This window comes from Lygodium microphyllum, chromosome 26, assembly GCF_053477565.2.
Source record: "Lygodium microphyllum isolate KBCC chromosome 26, Lygodium_microphyllum_v1.1.10, whole genome shotgun sequence".
Lineage (NCBI taxonomy): Eukaryota > Viridiplantae > Streptophyta > Polypodiopsida > Schizaeales > Lygodiaceae > Lygodium > Lygodium microphyllum.
Window position 1 is genome coordinate 94847744 of NC_141160.1, and position 18065 is coordinate 94865808.

Genomic DNA, 18065 nt, shown 5'->3' on the forward strand with positions numbered 1-18065 from the left:
GTATGCATTCAATGACAAGACTCATTTTAACGGGTCAAACTTTACAACTTGGTCAAACTTGATGAGACATGTCCTTGACTAACAAAACCTATGGGATCTTGTGCAGGGTTGGAACCCCAACCCAATCCCGTACTTGTTCCATACGAGGTTGTCCGCTCATGGAAGGCTAGGAATGCCTCCACTATTATCAAGCTGATGCAAGGTTTATTGCCTGAGTTTCATTCTCAACTTCAGCATTTTGATTTAGTGTCAAAACGATGTGCACACTTGACTAACCACTATGTGGCTCAGGATAGGACCTGAATTCTCCACTACAAGTTCTCTTAAGTCCTCTGACAATCAAGTCACATTGTTTCTTAGCAAGCTGCCATGAAAATACTTCAATTTTGTGCAACAAGTGGTTTCTCTGCCCATTTTACCCATATTCTATGAATTTGAGTGTCAACAATTGCGTTATGCATGACTCATTGATCAGTTTCATATTAATAATCCCTTAATTTGAGTATCAACTATTGCGTTATGTACGACTCTTTGATCAGTTTCATATTAATAATCCCTTAAAGGGGACTCTTGTTACTCATTCTCAAAAGGGGCAGCAAGGGAAAGGGTAAACAAAATCAAACTTCAAATCAAAATCAAAATCAAAATCAAAATAAAAAACAAGCAGAGAAATCACAAGGAAACTCCCCGTCTCAACTAAAACCCAGGTGGCAAAATGTATCTACAAAGAATACGTATTGTCAACATTGTCAAAAGGCTAGGCATTTTGACGACACATGTCGATCAAATGCAAGAGGCACAGCACCAAATTCCAAGTCACAGACCCCCGCCCCTCAATGGAGCAACCGCCATCAGGGGAGGCAGGGTGATGGCAAGAGATAGTGGAAAGATCAGACTCACACTGCCACCAGTCAACCATCTCAGTCAACAACGTTCTCAACTTCAGAGGGCTTGTCTGAATGGTCTGCTAAGGCCCACATTGTCTCCGTCAAGACATTCGATGTGAGTCTCGTCTAAATCTGTGACTTGATTCCCAACGAGGTTACCCCAGAGGCCCACTCGTCACAGCCGACACATTAGCACCTATTTGGATTGTGGATAGTGAAGCTACACATCAAATGACTCCTATAGAGGACATCTTCTGTGCTCAAGCCTCTGCAGCAGAGTAGATCTGGATAGGAAACAACTCCTCAGTCAAGATCCACGCTCAAGGTTGTGTCAATTTTGCCACTGACAAGGGTTCATATCTGGCTTCACTAGACAATGTATACTATGTCCCTCAGCTTGGGATAAACTTGTTATCTGTTTAGCAGCTTTGCCAATTGGGGCGAGCAGTTTTCTTTACAACAACCACAGTTGAGGTCCTTGACTCTCAGACTGATTTAGTGATTACTCAAGGTGAGGCACAGCCTAATGACCTATATTACATGACCCATTTTCTTACCGAGTTGACAGCCGAGGGCTCCGTGTTCCATAGCTTCCAAGCATTAGCCATAACTTGAGAGTCTACAAATAATGAGCGTCTTTAGCATTTATGCCCGAGGCATCTTGGCTATGACTCTATTTATGTGTTTTCTCGCCGTGAGATGGTTGAGGGTCTCCCTCGCCTGGAGCTAGCTCGAGATGTCTGTAGAGCATGTCAGCTCGGAAAGTAGCACCATACCCCATTTCCTTAGCAGTCTACACATAGAGCTAAGGCACCTCTTACATTGATCCACGTTGATCTTTCTGGGCCCACATCCACTGCTGCCTTGAACAGCGTGTTGTACTTTTTTTATAGAGGATGATCCTTCAAGATACATGTGGATGTACTTCCTCAAGCATAAGTCCAATGCTTCCACATATTTATTTGCTTGGGTGCGATTGGTTCATAACCAAACAGGTCGTCGTATTGGTTGCATGAGGAGTGATAGCGGTGGTGAGTTCATCTCCCATGAATTTTCCAAGTTTCTGCAACAGCATGCCATCTCTTGCCAGCTCACCTCTACCAGCTTCCCCTCTCAGAATGGAGTCATAGAGCGTCAAAAATGGATAGTCATGTAGATGGCACGCTCTATGATGTTCGCAATAGAGCTCCTTGAGCGCCTTTGGGTTGAGGTTGCTAACACTGTAGTGTACATTCTCAACCATCGTTCGATTGCGGCTCTTCTTCAAAAGACCCCATACAAGGCATTCTTTGGCTCTTGCCTTGTCATATCCCACTTCAGAGTTCTCTGGTGTCATATATACATACGCATGCCTGATGATAAAATAGAGAAACTTCTTCAGTTAATTCATACTAGGCCAGACTTAACTTACTCAGTCAACATTCTCAGTTAGTATTTCACAGCACCTAGGATATCACATTGAATTGCATGTCTTCATGTGTTGTGTTATTTAAGATGTACTATTCTTATGGCCTCACTTATGGTTCTGGTTTATATTTGCAGGGCTACACTAATTTTGATTGGGCAGGAGATCTCAACATCCGACATTCCCATGGCGGCTAGCTCTTCACCCTGGGCATGGCTCCCATTTCTTGGTTCAATCGTAAGCAAGAGACCCTGGCAGCTTCCTTAGCCGAGGTTAAGTATAGGGTTCTCTTCAATGGCACCACCAAGGCCATCTACCTGAGAAGCTTACTGGTGACGCTTCACTTCCCTTGTGTCTCTTTCACCATTGTCAACTGCAACAACCAAAGTGCCATTGCCCTTGCGGGCAATCCGATCATCACACCACAGACGTGGCATGTGGGAGTCCACTTCCACTTTTCCAGATAGCAGGTTGAGCTAGGCACTATCTGCCAAGAGTTTGTGCCTTCGTCAGAAAATTTTGCAAACATTTTGACCAAAGCAGTCAACCGGCCGGTTTTTCAGTCCCTTTTATCTAGGATTGGCCTAGGTACACCCTCCCCTACTTCTTTAGATTGGCAGGGAGATAGTGCTTCCCTCTTGCTTTCCCTTCCAGTTTGAGAGGGGACGGCTACTTCTCTTGATAGTGATAGTGATGATGCTTACAATTTTTAGATATTCATTCATTCATTTATTCCTTTGTATTGTATGACATTCATTCATTCATTCATTTAATTCTTTGTATTGCACTACATTCATTCATTCATTCATTCATTTATTTCTTTGTATTGTACGACATTCATTCATTCATTCATTTACTCTTTTGTATTGTACGACATTTGTAACTTCATCTGCACTGTCAGGATGACATGACTGTAAAAGGCCACTTGGGCAAGTGAACAATTCCCTTGCAAGGGCACTGTCCAAGTGGCACCGTTGCATTGCATTTTGCGTTAGCATGACATATTGTATCTCCCTCTGCATTACCCCATGCATTGGCATTCTATTCATGTAAACATGCATCTGTGCACATTTATTCCTTTTCGGTCTTTTGGAGTGGTCGACTCTAGATCCACCATATTCGTGGCATTGCACATGGCAATCTCCAAGGCTGTTCTCCCTAGCATGCTTGCTTGCTTTGCTTGTCTTACTTACTTCACATCTTTGTCATAATTGTATCACCCACACCTTAGTCATTTTCATTTTTCACCGACACCCAATAATGGTAGGGATAGTACGCTTGTTTTCTAAAGGTCTTGGGTCTGACCATCCCTTATCACTTTCCCCCTTGGGAAACGGATACTCGATAGGACGAAAACTGATTTGAAACCCTCACTCAATGTTAAATCTATCAAAATTACAAACCCCTAAAATTTTAAAAAAAAGTCCATAGTTGATCCCATCCGCCTTTGCAGGACTTCATAGGCCACTGGGCAGCCAACATGCACCCTTTTTATCTGATGCCCTCCCCTCTCTCGGGTAATCACTTGGGCTCTCTTGGTAAGATAACCATCGCCTCTATAGTCTTAGTAGAACACTGGACAGCTAACGCACACCCTTTGTCCGATGCTCTGGTTGCTTTGGGATAGGACACCTTGGGATAAAAGTTTTTTTTTTTAAGACTTGGCTGGCCTACTTCTCGTGGCACTGTTGTTGGCCCTAAGAGAGGGTGTTGAGCTAAAAATACATTAGCTTCACTTAAACAACCCCAAAACATGCTTAAATCAAGAAGAAACCTTGTTTATTTAAAAAGAAATGCATTCCTAGAGAGTGTCTGTATCCCATAAGCACAAACCCACTTGGGAAGGCCCAAACTTTCTCTAAATAGATATACTGCCCTTCATTCAGCCTTAATATCGTTTTTGCAGATTTTAGGTATTTTAGCTTGATGCCCACACCCCAGACGCGGAGACATCGCAGTCCAAGCTGGCCATTGCTGTATACAACAGTCTCGCACCTATTTCCAGCCTACCACACATTGTTCGAAGCTGATTTCAGCATACTAACTGCTGCTGCTAGTTTTTCTGCGCTTTTAGTCATTCTCTCTCCTGCAGCCTGCGTTTGCTGTTTTCTCTCTCCTACAGCTTGCGTTTTTAGTCTTTCTCTCCCCTCACTTGCGTTTTTAGTCTTTCTCTCTCCTTGCCTACGTTTTTAGTCTTTCTCTCTCATGCATTGCTGTCTACGACAGCTCTAGCCTTCCTTGGCTGCATTTGCTTGTGTTCAACGTCCGGAGACTACTTTGCTAGGATTCAAGATCCGTTCACAATACGACACACTCCCTAGCTCATTACCCTTGCCCTAATCGTTGAGATACGGGAGTTCGAGGTACAGTATTCATTCACTACATAATGAGTTTGTTACATGGGCATTGTATATTCAATAGTCATATCATTTCATTCATTCTCTGTGTTCATTGTTTTTGAGTTACCCTAACCCTAACTGTGTTCTTCTATCAGTCTGTGCTTTGTCATACAGTGTTATTTGTGTTTCTATGTTAGGGTATTTCTTCACGTTGGGCACTCTATAGGTCGCATATTGGCCAAGTGAAGCACCTCATTAGGAACATTATTTGGTCAAGAGGAGACAAAAGCATAGATCTAGAGGAGGCTTGGAGATGTCATTATACAACATAGATCTAAAGAAGACTTGGGGATCATGGATCCAAATAGTTAGAGCAAGGTCTTAATACTTATTGATTAAGCTAATTGTCAAGGGTTTGCTTTTAGGCAAGGAGCCTTGGAAGAAGCTTTTGCTATGGAGGCTTCAATCTATAGCACCTACATATTGAGGACCACAGCAGCCTAGCATTCATTAGATATTTTAGGATGACACGTCCAAAGACCAAGGGAAGAGATTTGAGGCTAGATTCGCAATTACCATCATTAGACTATAGAGCTTGGGGGTTTGTTTCATCTCGCCTTCACCAACTACCACCGACCACACAACTTAAGGGAATAGAAAACGTCTTCTCTTCAATCACTACTTGCGATCAGAGTTGGGTCACACTCTTGGATAGAGTACTTATTTATCCTAGGGAAGGTTCTTCACATGCCTTGATACCAATGTAGCAAAGAAACACGTTTCTTTGAGCTTGAAACTTACAAAACGTTTCTCAAAGTAGAAACATTTCTGACAGTAAAAAACGGAGGGTGGAAGTTTGGAGGGGGACCCAAAAACATGGGTTTTTTGACAAAAACTGCTAGGCAATGTAAATATGATCATGATGATGAGTAATGACTCATGAGGACTCAAGATTTTGGAAGGCAGACTTACTTTTCTGGAATTTTGTTTAGTTATTGAACTCTGTTGATCTAGTACCTATTCATGTCTTGAGAGTTGATTATTATATGACTTTAGTCTCAGTAATGAGTTATTTATAATATATTACGATTCATTCTCGATTTTGACTTTTTATTGATTTGTTTTGAAATGAGAATTATGATGTTGCAACTTGACTCACTCCATATTGTACATGAGCTATTTACATGTTTATTTCAATTTTCTTTATGTGATATGTATGAATCATAATGTTTGAGGTCTAAACCATAATATAGCTTGTCTAAAGACTAACTTTGACATAACTCAATAATGGATCATGGATACATAATGTTCTATTCTCAGTTAACTCTCATGTATTATCATTCAAGCTCAATTGGCTCTTCTTTGTTTAAGAAAGAGTTCCATAAAGGTTTAACATCTTTCCCAAGTTAAAACTATTAAAAAATCCCTATATAAAAAACCCGTGTTTCTTATTTTACCCCCTCTTGTCAAAAACTTATGAAACACGTTTCTAATGTTTATAGCTGCTATACTTGGTACAGGGATTCCCTCTTGAGTTACAAGACAAATATCACCTCTCAAACCTAGACTAGTCTCTTCTCCAAAATAAACATCCTCCTTGGATCATCGTGGCTACCTTAAGTCCCGTTGTTATAACCTTGAACGTCAGGATGTGTGCTAGCAGCATTGGTCATAAAGTGACTTGGTGCGAAAGGACTAGCGGCACTTTAGGGTTGGTGGGGCATTGTCCACATGATAGTGTGATCAACACTCTTGGACGTTAGGCCCTTAGGCCAATACATCTCTACACTTGAATGGTGTGGGCTGGTGGTACATGATGCCAGCTCTTGGGATCTGCGAGTATTCAAGCACATTGCTGGCTCCCAACCTCAGGGGTATACGATGCCAACTCTTGGGATATGCTAGTATTCAAGTACGTTGCTGGCTCCCAACCTCAAGGGTACGCATGTTTGGCACTAGGGCTTGGAGGCGAGTATTATGTGTGTCACCTTTGTATTTCTTTATCTTCCGTACATTTTATGTTGTGTCTCATGTGCAAGTCAAATCCTAGGGGACATTTCATCGGTATCAAAGCATCAACTTGTTATCTAGTATGGAATATAACAACATGCACAAGCCCACTATTCAATTATGGGATGATGATGGTCTGTGTATCATAGGTACACCTTTGTCTTGAATAGGGCAATATGGGATGCTACTAGTGAGAGGAATATACATTAACGGCATACCTTGCAAGTGGTGGGTATAACGAGATGTGGCACTTGTCTAGTCCTTGTGCTTAAGATAAGCGTCAAATTATGTTTTGGCACAAAGTTGTTCAACAATTTGGTCCAGAGGAGTTGGCACTCCATGGCCATGGCAGACCATTGTTGATAATCAAGAGATCTCATGCACACAAGCAAGCATTAAAAGTCAATGGTTTGTTGAATTTTTAATGTCAATGTTAATATATGCTAGTGTAAGTGTTAGTATTATTGTTACTGTTACTCTTAAATGTTAGTTTGGATCAACATGAAGGAATCTTGGAGAATAAATGCTACGGGAAATGGAAGAGAGAGAAATAGTGAAGGCTAAGGAGAAGAAGAAGATCGAGTTTTTTTTTTTAAGGAAGGCAGGCGAGGAGAGAGAGATAGGTCTAATGTGTGTGTGTGTGTGTGTGTGTGTGTGAGGTCTAATGTACCGAGACACATTGCCCGGCTTAAAGGTCTCTTGCATTGGCAGATAGATCTCATTCGGCACTCGGACTTGCTCCCTCGGGAGGACTTGCTTCCCTGACATATGGCAATTTCCTTTGGGTCTTTGCCATGACTTGTGTATCTTTTTTGTGGCCTAGTACTGGGATTTTGCACACGTTGGCTTAGGGCCCTCGTGTATCTTGTAATCATGTAAACTTGTACCTTTTTTTCATAATTAATACAATTACCTTTTACAAAAAAAAAGAGAGAGGTCTAATGAGAGAGACAAAAGGAACATCCCGGCTTGTGCGGAGGAGGAGGTTTTTGATACAGAAGTACCGACTCACCAGATTCTTCGCTCCTTTTTGGCCTTTCATAAGCGAGGTGCATAGAAACAGGAAACGGCCGTTCCGGCCTGTATGAACGGCCTAACGCGTTCCAAACCCTCCAAGGAGGTGAAATGGCCAGGGAACGTTCCCTGCCGTTCCCTATTTGGAACGGCTGTTCCAGGGCTGTTTACTGAAAATTGACGTTTTTTCTTTTTTTTTTTTTTTTTTTTTTTTTGCTTGGGTCATAGTCCTACTACATATTCACCCATCTCCATTGCCTAATGTGCACACACTGATCTCTCTCTCTCTCTCTCTCTCTCTCTCTCTCTCTCTCTCTCTCTCTCTCTCTCTCTCGGGTTGAAGATTCAAAGTGTCAAGACAACCCACAAGCTCATTAGGAGTCCATGCAAAGTTCAAATTTGATGCATTATCAACTCTTGCAAATCAGAATCAAATTTCAGTCGATCCTCAATTCCAAGATATTCATCCATTTATATTGTCTAATTTCAAGGGAAATTGGGATAATTGGGGCAATTCAAGGCAATTTGGAGCTATGGGGGTAATCGAGTCAATTTTGGGGCATTTGGGTCAATTTCATGCATTGACGGGTATTGGGGCAATTAGAGGGACATTCTTTGGGGCAATTTGGGTCATGCAGGGCATATTTGGGGCACTTAAGACATGTGCCATTCCCCCCGTTCCCGTTCCCCGACCTTGGATGTTCCCCCCGTTCCAGGGCGTCCCGTTCCCGTTCCCGTTTCCCATTCCAGGTAACTATGGCGAGGTGTCATTCTTGCCTTCACGGGTCTAATTCCCATGCTTGCTAGGATCCACCAATGGCTGGCCTATATTCTTCAGATCAGTGGCATGGAGGAGATCTTTGCTGGTCCACATGGGTTTCATGAGATCCTTCTTCTTTCTACTTCGGCTTGCAATCTCCCCCTCTAATAGAAGCCCCTTCTCTTTGACAAGCAACTAATGCATATTGTCTTCGGGCATATACTCCCAGAATTCCAATCTTTGCTGAAGCAACAATGTCCAATAAACCGTCGGGCAATGTGTTGGTCCCCCCCAACATAAAGGCAGCCAACATGAAAAGATTGTGCATGCTCTAGGACACTGCCCCAAAGTGACCCAGCTGGTTGCACCTATATTGTACAAGCATGCGGCCTCTTTGGTTACAGCTCAAGTGGGGTACTTTTGCTGGCCACTGTTGCTCCTATGGTCAACTGGGTCATTTCATGGGCCAATGACCAGATTGTAAGAGTACCTTGGCAGATCAGCCCATAGACAGGGACCAAAACATGCCTCCTTACTCTGCTAAGCAACAAATTGCTCAGCAGCAAGCAACCTGCTCTTTCTTCAAACTTGAAAAATCAAGGGTGGACGAAAGCCCAATGCAACAAAGGAAAGGCAAAGGAGACTTCTATCCTTCCCACACCTACTATCCCTTCTTCGTAGGACCCCGTCTCCACTTATTCCAGTCACAGAGACAAATCCTTAGAAGCACCTACCGCTCAAGCCCCTACTGTTACCAAGGAACCGCCACCTCCCAAAGAGCAACAACCACATCAGTAACCATCCCAATCATTGTCGCATGCCTGCGACCCTCTTTCTCAGTTGGCTTTTGATGCTGGTGGTAGAGTCATCACTCCATGGGATCGAAGGTATCCAGGTTCTTCTTCCCTCCCACCAATATGCCTTCGTCTTCACCGGCTGAACGTCAGCGGCCCAACTCCTTTGCGGTGTTGGGGGACTTCTTTGAAGATGTTGTACTGGAGACTTTGGAAACTAAAGCCCACACCCATGTGGCTAAATCCCACCAAAACTCTTGACCATTTGTGTCTATCTAGTCTTGAGATGCCTTTTGCAATCTTGTCTTGTTTTGCTTACTAAATCCATTGTACTTGGTTCATACATGATGGCCTAGAGCCAACTTGCACTTGGTAATCTTGATATATTGTACTTTTTTCATAATCAATATAAAATAACCCATTCTGGGGGGGAAAAGAAAGAGAAGGACCACAACAGGTCCATCAATCTTCAAGCAACCCTCTGTCCATTCCTCCTGATCAATTTACCACGATCAAACAGAGATGGACCAGAGCTGATGCACAGCTGTGGGTGGGCGGTGTGTAGCCGAACAGTCCCACGCACTGCCATCCAGGCTACAATCTTATCAGGAGCAGGTTGGGGAGTAAACTTGCTGCAGGCACATGACTGACAGGAGGCAGATGCAGGACAATAGTTGGCTGTAGGTGCAAAGACAGGTAGCGGGTGCTATTCAGGTGATGATCTACAATCACACTCAAGGTCAGACCTGCACAGCCCTGAACAGATGTGACACACTCTAATGCAAACCCTAATCTGTCCTTCACACACAAAATTCTGTGACAATGCAACATCATGTACACCACCTCTGAAAACACAGTAACCTACAAAACAGTGATTAACTGACCCATGAATTAGCTCAACAGAGATGGAGACCTCCTGTGGTATCAATATGGATTTCACACACCAGCATGTGGCAGGCATGGAAGGTAAAATTGATTTGGATTCTGATGAAGAGTCTCAAGCAGAGGACATTCATGAAGATGCTGAAGCTGATGAAGCACACAAGGACCACAAGATAGTGGTGGATCCCATGGGCACGAGCACTTCAGAATTTTCACAGCAGGTTGGCTGCCCTCCTTTGCAAGATCACGGGGACATGTACCAAGGTATACTGGCTCAAGCCAAAAGCCTAATGAGTAAGTACGTTCATGCAAATGAGGGTAAGGCATCCACCTTACCTAACAGTGAGCATGTGGTGGCAGTTTTGAGTGACATTGTGCTGCAGCAAATTGCAGCCTTCCATGAGTAAGCTGCCATCTTCTACTTCATGGGTTGCTTTTCCATCATTGCTCCTATCCGAGCTTGGCCTGAGGGTATGCTTTCACCTGCTAATTTGTTTGAGGAAGCTTGAAATGGGCAGGGACAAGCTCCTCTCGAGGAGGACATTTATGATGGGCCGAAAGGATTCTTTAAGAGTTCTCTTTTGCACCTCACAAGCTTAGGCTCATATAATGCAAAGTATCCCTTAGTTTTTGGATGGTCAATTAGTTAGTGTTGTTCTATGGGGGCCCTTCAGGAATTTCAGGATGTACTTAAACAGGCGTGTCCTATTTGGGTGGAAGTTGTCAACTTTCCTCTGCATCTCCAGCGGCTTCTTCCATTGGTCTTGCACTCTCTTGGGCAAGTATTGGTGGAACCTCGCTTGGCTTCTCACAACAAAAATCGAGGCTACTTGCTTTGGGATACCAGTAAAGTTCGTCCAACTAAATGCATTTTCAAGATCCTAGTTTGCATCCCTTGTTTTAAGAGTTCAGATGGGGGACATATGCAAGCCATTGTTTTAGATGTGGACAACTAGGACACTTTATGTTTGAATGTAATCATGATCCTAAGGGATCACAGCATCGTATCGATTTAGAAGTGGAGATGCATATGCAAGTGCAAGAGCCTCAACCTCTATCTCAGGAGCAACATGTATCTCCTTTTCCACCTATTGGTCAAACAAGACTTGTGAATTTGTGTGATGCAGGCCTGTGGATGAGCCTCAAACCTCCTATCGTGATCAAGCTTCTAAGAAAGCTCCTTGGGTGATAGTGGTGAAGCATCATGCTCGCTAGAAATCTTGTTCGGTTCCTATGCATACCCCTCCACAGAATGGTACTCAAAGGTTTCAACGAACGGGAAAGGGATTTTATTCTAGGCCCTAATCATTTCCTTTGCCCACAACACGCATGGGGGTAAATAGATCTTTCAATTCTGCCCTGTGGCTTAATTATTGAGGAAGATTGCTTCCATTGAGGGATGACCTTCTAGATCTCATTCGCATAGAACTGGAGTAGTCTCAGGCAGGTAAAACTGAAATTACCAAACTCATCAGTTTTATGCTTGTCTTCACCAAAAATATGCACATGAGAATATTTTGAGCTTGCTAGATACGCAAGACGTTGTGGTCACTAAGCCTCGCTCTATAATCCACATGTGCCTTCACTACTATAAAATCTTTGGTGGGTCCACAAGAAATTCTCATTGATGTGGTTCATGCTGCCCACAATTATGTCTTAGGCATGGTGTGTGGCCAAGTAAAACCTGAATGGGCAGGTCTTATGGAGGCAAATATTATCGAGGAGGTCAACAAGGTGTTGTCCCATTTGCCCGACAAGAAAAGCCCTACTTGGAATGGCTTGCCTAATGAACTGTTCTCAGCATATGTTGACCAGCTTAAGGACCCACTGGCCCAACTTTGTCAACAAGTTTGGAGATCGGGCTCTATGCCTTTGCATTGCTTCATCTCTTACTGAAGATTCCCTCACCCCAAACTTTAAAGTAGTGGAGGTCCATTTCTATTATGGGATCATTGTATAAAATATTCTCCAAGATCATCAATACTAGACTGCAAAAAGTTTTCCAGCAGTTGATTCACCCGTGATAGTATGGTTTCATTAAGGGACACAATATCATGCACAACATTCTAAATGTTCACTTGGGGATATATTATGCCCAACAAGAAAAGCCCTACTTGGAATGGCCCATTTCCCCGACAAGCAAAGCCCTACTTGGAATGGCTTGCCTAATGAACTGTTCTCAGCATATGTTGATCAGCTTAAGGACCCACTGGCCCAACTTTGTCAACAAGTTTGGAGATCGGGCTCTATGCCTTTGCATTGCTTCATCTCTTACTGAAGATTCCCTCACCCCAAACTTTAAAGTAGTGGAGGTCCATTTCTATTATGGGATCATTGTATAAAATATTCTCCAAGATCATCAATACTAGACTGCAAAAAGTTTTCCAGCAGTTGATTCACCCATGATAGTATGGTTTCATTAAGGGACACAATATCATGCACAACATTCTAAATGTTCACTTGGGGATATATTATGCCAAAGCATCTGGTCAGCAAGTTGTTATGATTCAATTGGATATTGAAAAGGCTTTCGTCAATTAATGTCTGCCATGGGTTTCAGCCTAGAATGACATCTCTTACAAAGACTATCTGCACTGACGTAGTAGCCCGTATTGCAATAAATGGGGGAGTGACTGATGCAATCGCTCTTTCTAGCTCCATCATCAAGGATGTCCCCTTAGTCCCTTATTCTTTGCTTTGGTGACACATCTAATGCTCTCTCTGCTTAATAAGTTGGCTATTGCTGGTGAGATCATTGAATTAAGATTAACTCTTCCCAATTGAGAAAAACCTTTTGGGCTGTCTCTCACTGATGATTCCTTTATGTTCCTTAAGGCTAATAGATCTAATTTTTTAAAAACGATGACAATATGGAGCCTATTTGGTCCCGCTTTAGGCTTGCATATCAATGCATATCAAAGAGTGATTTGAGTAATTTGGGTTGGCAATGGGGCATGATTTTTCGAGAAGATAACTCGACACTTGGGTCATCCCATAGGGGTGGATGTGGATCTTCATCCTTTGCTCGACTGGATGTCTTCACGTATTCAAGATGAGTTTATGTATTGGAAGTCCCAATGTTGGCCTTGGCATGTGTGATTGAAAGTGGCTCAAACAATCATGATCACCATGATTTCTTACTTTTTGTTGTTGCTTCCATGGATGCAAAAGTCATTGCAAGAACTAGTGCAGCCTATCCACTTTATGCTCTAAAAGAAGCAAAGGAATCAATTGGGCCAAGAATGGGTACCTTGACAACATGTACTACAACAAAACTGTTGGGTGGTGCTACCTTGTTGGATATCAAAATTCATATGATGGCCTTGCAGTTTGCATCCTTGCAATCTTTATGTGTTCAGCATCACCCTTGGACAGATGTTGTTAAGGATTTTATAAAGGATTTTGGCATTTCATATGGTGGCACTCATTTCCACGCCTCATGGTGGAAAATTCTGAATTCCACTCAACCATTCAAAATTTTGAAGTCTTTTCTTCCTATCCACTTAATTGCATCATGGCAAGAGTCTCTTCGCCTTCTTGTTTGGTGTCCTAATTCTAGAAAGGAAGTGAATTCCTTGCAAGCAAAGGTTTTGGATACATCCACGTTGCTTGATTGGCTTGACAAGCAAGTGCAAAGGGATTATTTTATAGGATGGTGAGGCTAGACATGAAGACTATTCAGGATGCTGTTATTCCAAGTCAGGTGAGATTTTATTCTATCCACCATATTCCTGAGTACTTCCAAATACCTCGAGGTCACAAGCTGATCTGGTCAACCTTGGAGGACCAGCTTGATGGCATTCTCCCTTGCCTACTTCTCAACCCTTATCGCTGTGGTTGGATTGGCTACCACATAATGGTAGAGGATAAGAGATATAGCACAAAGAAAGCTAATAAAGATTGGTCTGCTCATCAGCTAAGTGGCACAATCACCTGCTTCATTTATGGAAATCAAAGCCTCCCTATCAAGGAAAAATTTTTATCTGGAGGCTCGCAAGATACCCGAGGCACAATATATTTTGTACTACTGATGATGAGACCCCTATTCATCTTTTCATTTCTTGCCTGATTGCCAGACAGATTTGGGACTTCATCTCCAAAGTGTGGACCTAGCTGACACTTCAAAGAATGCATATCCATTCTTGGGTCTTAGGCAAGATGTCTTGCAATCTCATCGTCCTTGCCTCTTTAAGTTCATGTGATGCACTAGTCTTTGGCACATTTGGCGGACTCACAATGCTTTTATCTTTGATTCAGCCTCGTGTATCCGTGGTAATGTGGATCATGTATGAGGCTTGCTTTTATGGCAGATTTCTTCCATGATTTCAGTTGGCCTCATGATTGGAGAACTAGCTGCTCCATGCATGGATACTATTCGGTCCACCCCTGTTGTGCTCTCTTTGAAACCCTTCTTTTGTTCCTGTAGAATGGTGTTTTAATAGCCAATTGGCTTCATGAGTCTTTGCGGGCTTGGCTGGCCTGAAGGCCTGATGTAAATATTTCTATGCATTAATTTAAACTTCACGAACAAAAAGGGAGGTGTAATAAAGAAGAAGAGCCACTCTTTGCATTTATAGGCATAACACAAGAAAAAAACTTCACGTGCAAATAAGCACTTCATACTGAGTACAAGAGCAAAAATTGTAAATATACAGGGTGCCACTAACAACAAAATCTTCCTTGGACATATGTTGTGACACCTACCAACCTGCATTTCTGATATATTGTCATGAATCAAACTTGCATTTAAAAAACCCCTGCTGGGTGCAATGTGATAATGTTATGGCTGTGGCATTATCAAGCCCATTGTCACAGAAAAACATCATTTATACTGGAATTGGAGAAATCTATAAGCATCAAAACACTTAAAGAACTAGCATAAAGATCATACATTATGCAAAGTAAGAGGCAGATGATGTCAAATTAAACATCATTTATACTGGAATTGGAGAATTCTATAAGCATCAAAACACTTAAAGAACTAGCATAAAGATCATACATTATGCAAAGTAAGAGGCAGATGATGTCAAATTTGATAAAACCTGCAAAAAAAAAAGAAGTTATAAACATCCTCCTCAGAGAGAGAATAAAAGTATGATTTAGAATTGACACAGGAACTATTGTCACAACATAGCGCACTCTAGGAACATAAGCACGCACAGCTTTTGCCAGTTTTTCTTGCACTGCAAACACACCTCAAGTTGTTGCTCTGTAAAAGAATCCTTTTGAAAGTCCCACATATCAGAATGTGTGTGCCTGAAGTCGCCTATGGTTTTGGTCACAGTTCCACGGATAGGCCAAGGCTCAGAGGAAAATTCAGCAAGCAGAGTGACTATTTCTGGCAGCCAGCTGACAATGTTCAACAATCAAAGATATGTCAATAATCAACTTCATGTAAGGATTTTCATGCCATCAATTTGATCAATCAACGCAAATCTCTATCAGATAGACTGCACGGATACAGCAATTTTGAAAACCACAAACCTGAGCTACTTAACAAACCATGAAGCATACACAAACCACTGTCAGATTCCTCCAGCTTTCATGGCAGCAGGCAACTACGCTACATCAACAGCTTGAGTTTGCTCAAGCCTAAGTTCTACAAGAGTCTAATGAAACACATCTTCAGTTCGACAAATAGGAGAACCTCCAAATCAGGAAGCCCATGGAACTTGGTAGGATTCTTAAGTAGACTGCTATCCATAAAAACTATGTGGACAACTACAAAATTTCTGCAGCTTTCATGGAAGCATGAAGCTATGCTATGTCGGCAGCTTCAGTTTGTGAAACCTCCTCAAAGACTGACAGGGCCCATGGGCCCTGAGTCAACAAACAGGAGAACCTCAAAATAAGGAGGCTCACAAACACCCAGGAATCTTATATTGGTCAATTTCCGGTGCATCCGTCTTGGTGTGTTCAAAACAGAGATCTTAAAGACTACACTAAAATCAAGTTATGCTGCATCACAACTACATAGATTACGTAGAATGACAATTATCTTGATGCCCGGAGACAAAACACCATAGAACCAGGTGCTATATGTTGCTCTAACTTGATTCACTAAATGGATATTCCCTTTTTACAGATTCTAAGTTTGAACCACACAAGAGGTACCTGGGCATGTCATAAGGTGTTGACAATATAATTGCAGATAGACTGAGAGCGATGCCATGTATGGTTGGCATTGATTGATTAGTTCCGGAAGATAACCTAAAAGAACATCCATTGAGTGCTTAATGAAGACAGGTAACATGTATCTCTAAGAATAGGTAAAGGATAGTACAGGCCATGCAACACACCGTTTGGATCTATGGTTTCTTTTAAGTGAATGTGCTTTCTCTGCAACTTGTAAGCGAAAAGGTTCAGCAAATTTTATCTCAGATCCCTTCATCATGCCTGAGAGAGTCATGGCAGCTGTTTCTCGCACCTATTTTTCAAGGAGGCACACATGAATAAACTGATGAATAATAATGCAACACAAAGATGCACTAACCAGTGAATATGACTACTTACCTCCAGCTGTGGATCAGATACTAGATCCACCACTTTATCCCAAATCAACTTCAGGTCAACACTGGACAGAATATAATTATGCCTGAATGAAAGAAATTACATCAGCAACTACAATCCAAATGCAGATAACAAGAGAGAAGTAAAACTGCTTGCATGATACCTTTAGGTCTTTCTGATTACAAAATTAAGCTATGAAAACTTGTGACTAAGTGCTCAGCTGATGTTGAATGTTTCAACTTGCCATTTGAGCATTATATTACCTATAAACAAACGGCTGTAAAAATGTTAAAAAGGCTACTCGTGTATGCCAATTACTATCATTTGCAGCAGTCAATGCTGTTTCAACCACTTGGGGAAGATGTGAAACCGCAAAAGGCTGCCACTGTAGGTATCTCATGACAGACCTTGCTAGAGCTGATAAATCCTTTTCAGAGGTTTCCTGTAATATCAAATAAAACAGAATTATATTCGCTAATTTTAAATGATATTTTCCTGTACTAAAACACAAAAGGAAAGGCTTATGGCTTCTGCATGTTTTAAAACATAGATACATTGCCATGCATCTCTCCAATTGTAGGATACAGCCAGCTATGTTTGTACAAAAGACAATTCAATACAGAGACTTAAATCAAAATGAACCTGCAGTGATAATGCTGGATAGATAAGTTTAATGACTGCATTCATCAAAGCATGTGCTCTTCCTGATCGGATGGCTGCAGATATGAAGTATAAAATCTGCAACAAAACACTCCCAATCTATGGTCAAAGAGAGACCAGAAAGTTGTCCAGTAAGGACAAAAAGGTAGATCTGCTAAATCTTTATCACATACCGATTCCATCAATTTCACTGATTCTTTATTTGCTTTGTTTTGTATACCGTATTCTTTGCCACTCAAGGCTACAGGATCTGTATTGCTATCTGCACTAATTATGGTTTTTGTCGAAGTCATTGCCTTGTCAATCAACAAAAAGCATGCCTGTTCTATGAAATTGTCAACATGAGAATCTTGATTTCCCTTTTGGTTGAAAAAGAGCTGGAGATTTGACAACAAAAGGCACAGCAAACTTCCCAAAGACCGCCGCACCTGATCCCAAACCATCCACTTTTAGATGTGAAACCTGTACGCATGACAAGCCCTCTAGATTTGACTTTCAACATCTCTAAGCCAATGAAAGCAAGTACACTGCATAACATTCTTGAAGTAAGTAGTTTTCAATTACAATTAATCTGAAGGACCACATATAGTCAGTCAATAGTGTCAATGCATACATGACAACGGGTTGCCATCCATGAGGTCAATAAGATAGCTACCACTGAAATCCATAACCAAAGAATTCCCAATCATATTTCAACAAGAGCTACTCTTGAGCATATAAACAAGAGATCTACTGGAAGACTCTGTAAACCCCCCAAACATGCTCAACAATTATAATACTCGTTTGTTTTCGAGACTTAATATT

The 18065-nt window shown here is 41.9% G+C and overlaps 1 protein-coding gene across 8 annotated transcripts in view; it reads right to left on the reverse strand.

Moving 5' to 3' along the window:
• Positions 1-18065, reverse strand: part of LOC148013560 (proteasome activator subunit 4-like) — a 165960-nt gene that overhangs the window by 32635 nt on the left and 115260 nt on the right. For 7 of the 8 annotated variants that reach the window (XM_087667580.1, XM_087667578.1, XM_087667582.1 and 4 more), the window contains 8 exons: positions 17435-17689; positions 17244-17339; positions 16865-17043; positions 16605-16686; positions 16391-16518; positions 16206-16301; positions 15287-15440; positions 15091-15133 (listed from right to left, as the gene is read on the reverse strand). In XM_087667580.1, coding sequence (XP_087523706.1) covers positions 15092-15133; positions 15287-15440; positions 16206-16301; positions 16391-16518; positions 16605-16686; positions 16865-17043; positions 17244-17339; positions 17435-17689 — 1032 coding nt within the window. In that variant the 3' untranslated portion in view covers position 15091. Of the gene's footprint in view, positions 1-15090; positions 15134-15286; positions 15441-16205; positions 16302-16390; positions 16519-16604; positions 16687-16864; positions 17044-17243; positions 17340-17434; positions 17724-18065 lie in introns of those variants that run through there. The other variant, XM_087667583.1, reaches the window with a different exon arrangement.